This window comes from Formica exsecta, unplaced genomic scaffold (genome assembly GCF_003651465.1).
Source record: "Formica exsecta isolate Colony F162 unplaced genomic scaffold, ASM365146v1 scaffold1149, whole genome shotgun sequence".
In the NCBI taxonomy this organism is placed as follows: domain Eukaryota; kingdom Metazoa; phylum Arthropoda; class Insecta; order Hymenoptera; family Formicidae; genus Formica; species Formica exsecta.
The window spans coordinates 24719-35226 of record NW_021848489.1 but is presented as its reverse complement, the minus strand read 5'-3'; the positions used below and the strand labels follow the sequence as shown (position 1 = coordinate 35226).

The 10508-nt window shown below is 27.4% G+C and overlaps 2 protein-coding genes across 3 annotated transcripts; both read left to right on the top strand.

The window, feature by feature from the left end:
• Positions 1-3530: 3530 nt before the first annotated feature.
• LOC115237570 (monocarboxylate transporter 9) lies at positions 3531-9564 on the top strand. 2 transcript variants are annotated; one of them, XM_029810714.1, is made up of 11 exons: positions 3531-3819; positions 4395-4418; positions 4643-4840; positions 5018-5144; positions 6012-6226; positions 6365-6455; positions 6523-6791; positions 6899-7170; positions 8191-8489; positions 8596-8790; positions 8863-9564. In XM_029810714.1, exons 2-11 carry the CDS (start codon positions 4413-4415, stop codon positions 8997-8999), a joined length of 1809 nt encoding a protein of 602 aa, XP_029666574.1. In that variant the 5' UTR covers positions 3531-3819; positions 4395-4412; the 3' UTR covers positions 9000-9564. The 2 variants fall into 2 exon arrangements, with proteins under 2 accessions (XP_029666574.1, XP_029666566.1); XM_029810706.1 differs by having other exon boundaries at positions 4367-4418.
• Positions 9565-9893: 329 nt separating this feature from the next.
• On the top strand, positions 9894-10376 carry LOC115237607 (cytochrome c-like). The gene is made up of 2 exons (XM_029810769.1): positions 9894-10023; positions 10192-10376. The coding sequence occupies exons 1-2, from the start codon at positions 9894-9896 to the stop codon at positions 10374-10376; spliced, it is 315 nt and encodes a 104-aa protein (XP_029666629.1).
• Positions 10377-10508: the final 132 nt, after the last annotated feature.

Below are 10508 nucleotides of genomic sequence, written 5' to 3'. Positions count from 1 at the left end.
TTATATTAATATTTTTTGTATTCTTATATTTAAAGTAAGAGAAAAAGAGAGACAGAATTCTGATTATAATAAATTACAAGAATTTTTTAATATTATTGGTTTAGAGAGTGTGTAAATTTCTATACTGCAATTTATATTTTATGTAAAGTAGATATAATTCCATTGATATTATAATGTGTTTGTTAATAGAATACAAACAGCGCCTTAATTTATATAACTACGAAAGATGGAACGTATACGTGGTAAACATTGTTCAGGTTTATAAGAATATAAGAATATAATTTATCTCTGTAATTCATTGTTATAATAATATTTCTATAAAAGGAAAAATTAATCCACTATTGAAAAAGATATTTAAAGTCGATTACTCGAAAACATCGATTTTTTTTCCGTAATACTGATTAATTAAATCGATAAATGGTATGTATTATTTTTTATATCGATGAGAATATTTCTCTCATTAAGCGAAAATCATATAATTTGACATCTTAAATATTAATAGTATGTGAATAATTTTATTTGTTTAATTCGAGTTTAATAATAACCTGTTTAATATTGCATAAAAGATTTATTGTATATATACATATATATGTACAACATTATATTATTATACATAAATAATGCTAATAAAAAGATTATAAAAAGTATTATATAAAAATAATTTTGTCTTTAAAGTTTTTAATTTAATTGTATATTGCACAAAATATATGTATATACTTGATTATTTGAAGTATTGCTATACAGTAACAGAATTATAAAATACAATACATTCAACCGTGCTATGTAGAAATTTAATTGGATGATTTCATTGACAATAGCATCAATTTTTTTAAATATAAGAATGACAACTAGAACAGTGCTTAGTGTGATATTAAAACAAATTATTGCTCTTTTCCAAATAATAAGGTTTTAAGGAATTTTTACAGAATCTTTTTCAATTCAAAATTTTATATATGAATATATAATTTATAACTTTTATTGTTCTAAATCATCATGACAAGTTTAATCGCCTGAATACGAGCTTTCCTTTTAAATCCCTTTTCTATAATTACCCTTAAGTACTATATTTTATAAAAAGTGCATTTGTACAATAAAAGTTTGTATGCATTATTTTTCTCAAGACTTTTCTCGAAAGAAGAAGTTTGCATTTCTTTTTTGTATTTGTATTGACATCTGTGATAAGATCAAGCCATTCTCGAGATAAACGCGATTTTCTGCTCTTGTCGACAATATTAATACATTAAGCTATCAGCTTCTGTTGTAAAATTACAGCTTCTAGCGCCAACATTTTTAAAACCAGTTTATTAGTGGACCCGAAATCAACGTTTTGTGCAAAAACTGGTGCCCATTTATGATCATTATCAGTTTTGCCACTTTTTTTTTGCCCATATATGAGCCTAACTAGCGAACTGATTAAACGTTATGTTGCGTTGACTGTCAAAATTAGTAATAGCTGAGGCAAAATCGAAAGTTTTACTCATTTTACTTTTTGTGTTAATAGTGGACGTAAAAGCAAAATATCTATTCTTCACAGCTATGATGATTCATGGAATTTGCAAAAATAGGTGAGTATCTTTCAAGTTACCACGCAAATTTTTAGTTTCCTAAATAATGTATAAAAATATCACAATATCAGTAGTAGGTTTCTTATGCTACGATTATGCGTTTATAAGAGCGTGTAACAACGATAATCGGCATTGTACATTTGTGATTTGCTGGTTCTGCAGCATTTTGTATCATTGTAAATGTCAGTATAGAAGCCTTAATTTATATTTTTGTTATTATTGGCGATTCACGATAGTCTTTGAGTTCATATATAAGAAAAAAAATCTAATTAAAAAATGATACTCTATTTTTGAGATACTTAAAATATAATTGCGCGTGCGTATTATCGCAGGATTTATTCGGGACTGGACTAATAGCTTTGACATGTATAAAATCTCTCTACTAATACTAAATGGTACGTACATAGTACTTAAGCTTTGCAATTTATTTTTATAGACTTTAGAAAATTTGTGTGTATGTATATGTGTGTGTGTGCGTGTGTGTATGTTTGTGCAAGTAAAATGCATAAGAGACGAAGTCTATTCGGTGACAATAAAAAAATTAAGGTAATGAAGAAATGAGAAGCATTATTAAGAAGCTTATTACGAATATGACTCGCATTGATTTAGTTACTCATTATCGATAAATGAGTAAAGAGGAGGTAATAAATTTTTTGTTCTTCATTTTTTCCTTCTTTAATATTCTTTAATATATTAGATTGTTTGCACAAAGTTTGTAACAAAAATTTTACAAAAGAATCAACAGCAATATTTCTATAGTTAGATGCATTTTTAATCATTAAGTTTGCACTGTTTTTTTTTATGAATTTTTATTTTTTGTGTAGCATAAAAATCTTTTTCTTTTAAGATTGTTCTCCCAAAACTATTTGATTAGAGACAAATAAATTAAAATGGTGTTATCAAAATTAGGAATTTTGATAAGAGGAAAAAAAGCAATCTTTAATCTCTCTCTCTCAAAATATTTTGGATAAAAATTATTATTTTAATATTTTAGCTAGTGAGACTAAAAACAAAAAAAAATATGTTGTTTTTGAAATCTTTTTTCTATAATAAAATCTTTATATATTGTCTTATTTATGTGGTAAAAAAATGAAAGAATTAAAATTTTTATATTTATATTTATATTACAAAAAATTTGTTAATGTTTAAAGATTCTATATTTATGATCTTTGTTAACTTGTATTTTGTTTATTCCCATTAGTTTACTTTTTAAAGCAATATTAGGTCATTTTTATTCGTAATTGATTAATTATATATTAAAAAATTCATTTTTGATTATTTTCCATAAAACGTGTCTCATATTATATTTAATTGGTGCTTCTTATCCATCAGAAAGAGTACATTAGATATTTTGTTTACACTCTCAGTTTCTCTCTCGTGCGATTTCATGATTACAGATGGTAATATTTCACTCTTTCTATAGTTAGATGCATTTTTAATCATTAAGTTTGCACTGTTTTTTTTTATGAATTTTTATTTTTTGTGTAGCATAAAAATCTTTTTCTTTTAAGATTGTTCTCCCAAAACTATTTGATTAGAGACAAATAAATTAAAATGGTGTTATCAAAATTAGGAATTTTGATAAGAGGAAAAAAAGCAATCTTTAATCTCTCTCTCTCAAAATATTTTGGATAAAAATTATTATTTTAATATTTTAGCTAGTGAGACTAAAAACAAAAAAAAATATGTTGTTTTTTTGAAATCTTTTTTCTATAATAAAATCTTTATATATTGTCTTATTTATGTGGTAAAAAAATGAAAGAATTAAAATTTTTATATTTATATTTATATTACAAAAAATTTGTTAATGTTTAAAGATTCTATATTTATGATCTTTGTTAACTTGTATTTTGTTTATTCCCATTAGTTTACTTTTTAAAGCAATATTAGGTCATTTTTATTCGTAATTGATTAATTATATATTAAAAAATTCATTTTTGATTATTTTCCATAAAACGTGTCTCATATTATATTTAATTGGTGCTTCTTATCCATCAGAAAGAGTACATTAGATATTTTGTTTACACTCTCAGTTTCTCTCTCGTGCGATTTCATGATTACAGATGGTAATATTTCACTCCGGCCTAAGAATGGGTATTTAATATGATGACACCTTGTGCATAGATAAGAGGGCCTTCGAAATCGTCTTTGGCATGTTCAGTTAGTCGAATACTAGTCTACCTTCGATTATCGTGGAAGTGTATCAAAATCGTTGATGTTTGTTATATTTATCTATCGTGACAAATTCTATTAGGTAAATACTTAAATCTTATCTTTAACCAGGATGTAATAAAAACAGTAGAAGTATTGTTTGATCTGACTAGTTTGATATACGCAAAAAAGAAATTCGTAATATTTCATTATATATAGAGAATGCTAACAGAAATGGGAGAATATACATAATTTTATGTAAAAATATCTTTCTGAAAAGATTGTTTTGTAATTACATGTTATATTAATTATTAATATCAAATTATTCAAAGTACTATGTAATTATTGGAATATGTTTGAACGCTTTATACAAACTTTACAAATTATATTGTCATTCCTCGTTAATTATTGATTACCCGTTGTGAAATTTTTATTTTAATTTGCACAAAAATAAAAAAAGATATTATAGAATTTCTCTCACACATTTTTTCCGTACTTTTAATTTTTTACTAGATATTTCGGGTCATTTTGATTAAACTTTGATTAACTTAATCGGTGATTGATTCAAATTCGCAGAAATACTATATAAGTCTGAATCGGATTTAAACATCACTTTTTGTAAGATCATTGAAACTGTTCTCAATCCAAAGGTTAAAAAATAAATAACTTATTTGACAGATACTTTTGCGGAAGACTATGACTGTAAGATATCAATCTCTTTATCTTATATTTTATTTTTTTTAATTTTAATAATAATATTTAAAATAGAATATATTTATGTAAAATATAATTTTATTTTTATATTTACTTTTTATTAAATATCTTCTACATCTTTTTTATATCTTTTAATATACTCGAATCAATTAGGAAAGCAATTAATTACTACATACACTAAATTTTGACGATTCCAAATTTATCATTTCAAGATTGAAAGAAAACACAGTATGACAGTGACAAAAACAAATAGCACGACGACAAGTGCATCTACAATTGGAAATAAAAAGAAGAGCACAACTATAAAGAAAGAAGAACTGATGAACGAAGAGGATGAAATTACTTTGGAAGATCTGGCTCCAGACGGCGGCTGGGGATGGATGATTGCATTGGCAATGATATTAATTTTCGTTAGTATAATCATAATGACAAACATAATAGTGCTTAGCATAATTTCTAAAACACAAATTACTGCATATCTGTAAATAATATGGAAGGGCTTTTAGATATATTTTCATAATCTTTTTCAACGCAAAAATGAACGATTTTATATAGAGATACATAAGTGATAACTTTTGCTATTTTAGTTTACTACAATGGGTCCAGGATCGTCATTTGGCATAATCTTTGGCGATTTTCTCCAAGATTCCGGACAGGCGGGCATGGCATCAAGTCTTTCCAATTCCTTCTTCATGATCACCTTCTCTATTGCAAGTAAGTGTTTTTATAACATCTCAAACTTGAAAAAGATGTAATAAATTATTTATAAAATTATTACGCGCGATTAAAACTAATATATAAATTTAATAAACACATATTGTATAAAAAATGCATTTGCGTAATAGAGGAATTCCTCAAGACTTCCTCCTTGAGAAATAAGTTTGCATTTGCATCTGTGCATTGACATCTGCGATAAGAAGATTAAGCTTTTCGAAGAAGGTGCGACCTTTTGTTCTTTATGACAGTATCAGTGCATTAAGTTATACTAGCTCTTGCTGTAAATTTGCAAGCACTAATGTCCTTGTACAGAGGATTAAATCGATTCTGTATGTACTGTAGCTTTAATTTGATACACATTTGCAATTCATGTAAATGTAATATAAGTTCAAAATTATATAATTCGAATATAACTGCATTACATTATATAATTCGTATCTATTAATTGATAATTGTTTTATTTTGATATATAGCTATTATTATCATGCCGGATTATGTTTTTGTTTTATAAATAAAATTATAATTATTAAACAAGAGAATTATTTTGAGTAAAGAACTACGTTCTTATTATTAATGGAAATTTTTTTATTTGTAAATAAGTTCAAAGAGATAACATTTTTGTCATAAATTAAATCGAGATTCGTAAACGAGGAATTAAGTAGATGAGTTTAAAATGATCTTTTAAATTTATAAATAATATTTTTTATTTAATTAAATCAAAAAAACTTCTCTTGTTAAATTTTTAGTATAAATTTTTAAGAGATTACATTTTGTTCTCATAATATTACTATATTGTTATTAATAAAATTATGCTTTTTTGTTCCATTTCTGCATGAATTCTACAGAGTAAAATATTTTGTGCAGGTTTGCTGACCAACATCTTGTTGAAAAGATATTCTACAAGACCGGTCGGACTTGTGGGAGCGCTCTTTTTTGCAACATCAGACATCATGCTGGCATTTGTCAGAAATATATACGATTTGGCTTTCCTTTACTTTTTACAAGGTTTTGGATTGGGTCTAATTATTACGGTCTGCAATACGGTTTTCAATGCGTATTTTGTGAAAAAAAGAGCCAAAGTAAGGCAATCACGACTCGTGCTTGAATCCATATATATACTAAATTAAATTAAAAATTAAAAATTCTTAAAAATATATATATATATATACATATTTAAGAATTTTTAATTTCTCAAAAAATGTTCTGTTATTCTTCAGGTGATGAGCGCGGCGCAAGTCATCATCGCATTAGGTGGAATCATTTATCCGACATTAACCGAAAAAATGATGACATTGTATGGTTTTCGCGGTAAGACTCTAAAAATAGAAAAATTCTAAAAAAGTTACAATTATTAGTTTTGCATGATTTGTATTAGGTACCGCAGCGATTATGGGCGCGATAAGTCTTAATGGTATCGTCGGCATGACATTAATGCATCCCGTGGAATGGCACGCCAAAAAGGTGGATGATGTTCGCGCTGAAAAGGCGCGCAAAAAAGAACAAAGATTTCAAGGACTAGCGTTGTCAAATCGTCGTTCAACCATCGATGATATCCACATATCGTCGAAGACTAAATGGAGCAGTCTTCATAGTCTCAAGAAAGAAAGCGGCACAGAAGTGCCCTTATTAATTGAAACGCTTAAGGTAGCATGAAATTTATTGGCCACTGACGTTATTTTGTTACTTAATTTGCAGCTTTTCTAAACGATATTGTAGTTTTCAATTTACGCATTATTTATAATGTAAATTAGCCTTCTGCCCAGAGAGTCGCTTCAATCTCCGAAATCGAGGGTGGAATTCGCGAAAGGGCGAAATCAGTATCTATGCGAGAAAATTTGACGAAGCGTATATCGGCTTTATCGGCATCTAGCTTGGTCAATTTGGCGACTAGCGTTGGTACATTAAGTGATATACGTCAACAATATCTGGAAAAGAGAAGCTGGGAAGAACAAACGAGTAAGGAAATTCAGGAGAAGAAAGAGAATGAGAAACAAAACGACGAGGAAAAACAAGAGGAGAAAAAGTGATCATTATTCTTACAATTATTTGTATGATTAATTTATATGATTTATTATGTCCTCGAAATTTAGGATTGATTAGTACGACTAATAGATTTTATCTTTTTATATTTATAATTTGATTATAAATATAAAATTTTGCAAATTATTTCCTACTATTTTGCTACTTATTGTCTTCTCTCTATACACATTGGAAATGCTATGAAAGATAATTGAAACGCTTAAATTATTTCAAAACTTAAATAATCCTATGTGAAATGCAGAATTTGTATCCCCGCAATTATCTTCAAAGATTATTTCAGTTACTTAAATATTCCAAGCAAGATAATTCCTTGCTTAAATGACAGCTAAAGTGTCTGTCACTCTTCAACACAATAAAAATTACATAAATATTTTAAATAAACAGTATTATCATAATTTTTAATGATGTCAACTATAGCTATCGAAAATCGAACCGAAAACTTTTGTAATTATCTAATATTTATAATTCTGATATATTATACATATATGTAGTTGTTAACGTGCATTTCATTTATATATACATATAAGCTTCGTCCACCGTGCTCATCATGTATGTGCAATACATTATTTCGCTCAAGTGCGGCTGTATGTATTGGCGTATCCTGTAATTAATACTAGCTACGAGGTTTGTCGTTCAACATAATCATCCGATAAAGATCTAAATTGGTTGTTTTCCATTATACAATATTTGTACGTTTCTTGAAACATGCGCAATGTTACCGCGAAATAACTTTCGCACGATCCCTATTGCGCGATTCTGTACAATATATTACACAAATTAATTAAATTATCTTCCCATTTAATTCATAACATCAATTTCATTAAATCATTTATACGTCGACAGATTACTTATTAGCTTGTTTTTCGACACTGAACTCTACAAATACATCAGAATCAAATTTTATTTTTATATATATATATTTTTTTTATATATATATATATATATATATATATATATATATATATATATATATATATATATAACCGATTTATTTTGTTTAAAGATATAAGGCAATTCTGAGGGAACTCTTGGATATGTCATTGGTAAAGAATTGCGGTTTCCTGAACTTATGTTTTGGTGTCAGTTTTGTGTGCACCGCCGACTATGCTTTCTCCTCTTTTCTTCCTCTTATAATGAGCGATGCAGGATACACTAAACGCGACGCTGCGTTAACTATTACGATTAGTGGAATAGCTGAGCTTGTATCAAAATTTTTATTAGCAGTTTTTACATTAATAGTGGATGTAAAAGCGAAATATCTGTTCTTCGTAGCTATGATTGTCATGCAATTCACAAGACTAGGTGAGCATCTTTCCGTCTAATTAAGCAAATATAATAAATAGATTTTTACACGGGAATTTTTAAGTTTCTAAGATAAAGTATCATATAAAAAAATTACGATTTGCAGGTTTTTTATTATACAAGCATACACTTATGGGTGCATTCATTATGACAGCGTTGATTGGTCTCGCGCGTTCGTGGCTGCTGGTTCCGCAGCCTCTAGTCATTATTGAAGATATCAGTATAGAAAAGTTTGCATCGGCTTATGGTATCTTTGGAATTATTAGTGGTTTAGTTACGATAGTCTTCGGCGCTATCGTAGGTAAGATAAAAAAGGGGTAATGCTATTGCTGGTATATCTATGATATAATTAAACATGCATATATTGTCGTAGGATTTATTAAGGATTGGACTGATAGTTTCGATATATATCAAGTCTCTCTACTAGTATTAAATGGTGCGTTTATTATACCTTGGGCTCTACAGTTTATCTTCGTGGATCTGAAAAAACGACGGAAGCAACGTGTATAAGAAACTATTACAAAGTTTTATCCACCGCTCATAGGAAAGAATAAAGACATGTGTCAGGAGTTATTAAAAATTTTTGGTCTAATTAAACGGATATGAATGAGGAGATACAACAATAACCACATAAATTAATATATTGTTCTGCTTGTTTCTTCTTTAATATGTTTAGTATTATTCATCTTTAATATATAAAGAGCACATCAGTGTAGATTTGTTCATATATAAAAATTTTGATATTTTATAGTGTATTTAATCTTTTTGTATATAAAAATTTTAAATATTTTTAAATATAAATCAGATTTAATTTTTTGAACTAATTAAACTGATCATGACGAAGGTATTTATGAAATAATTATGACAGAATATCTTAACTTTAAATCCAACATGTCTTCTACCACATAAATTATGTTTAAGAAAGTATATTGTTATCATACCTATTATTAAGAATCTTAGTATTAGCGAGAATTTATGCAATGATACTAGGTTATTGATTTTAGATTTAAATAATAATTTATTAAATCGTAAAATTTTGACAGGCAATAAAATTGGAGAAATTGTCTTTCTGAATCGTATTACTTTGTGAAAATATTTATCCATTTACTTTTAAAAGAAGACAGTTTCAGAGTGTCTTGAAAAGTGCATTGTTTATCGCTATCGCCGAAAATTGCATCCAATTTTTCATGCACGCGAGCCTGCACAATGAAGATCATCAAGTTAAAAGGAGAGTTACGAACCGCCTTGCGATTAATATCGAAGTTGGACAGTATCGATCTTTTTAATAAGAACAATAGAAAGTAAATGTCGCATAAATTGCAATGACTAGGATACGGTTAAGATATAATTTTAATTTTAACAGATTATTCTAGTTTAATTAATAAATTAATGATTTGTTAAGAAATGGGCGGCGATCCGGTTAAAGGTAAAAAACTGTTCATGAAACTGTGTGTTTCTTGTCATACCACGGAAAAAGATGGTAAACATAAAATAGGTCCCAACCTACATGGCATTATAGGGAAAACATCTGGAAGTATGTGTATTAATGTTTCGTAAGCCCAATTTGTTAACTGATTGTCAGTTAAAAATAAATTCAATAACGTAGAGTATTGTAAATATTGCAAAAATTTTAATAATTTTGTCTAAATATATAATATTATTGATTATCAATTATAATATGTAATTAGTTCAATTTTTTTAGCTGCTCCAGGTTTTAATTTTACAGAAACCATGAAGGATAAAGCCGTTGTATGGGATGAGAAGACTTTAAATGATTATCTCGAATTTCCCAAAAAATTTGTTCCAGGAACAAAAATGGCATTTTATGGTCTTAAGAAGGCCGAAGATCGAAGCGATTTAATTGCCTTTTTAGCTACTTTGAAATAACTTCAGCTTGATAAAATAGTACGATATGATATTACTCGATAAAAACGCAAAAAGCAATTAACATGTCAGTGTATTATTACCATAAAAATTAAAATTATTAGAGAATATATTTTTCTTATATATATTTCAATA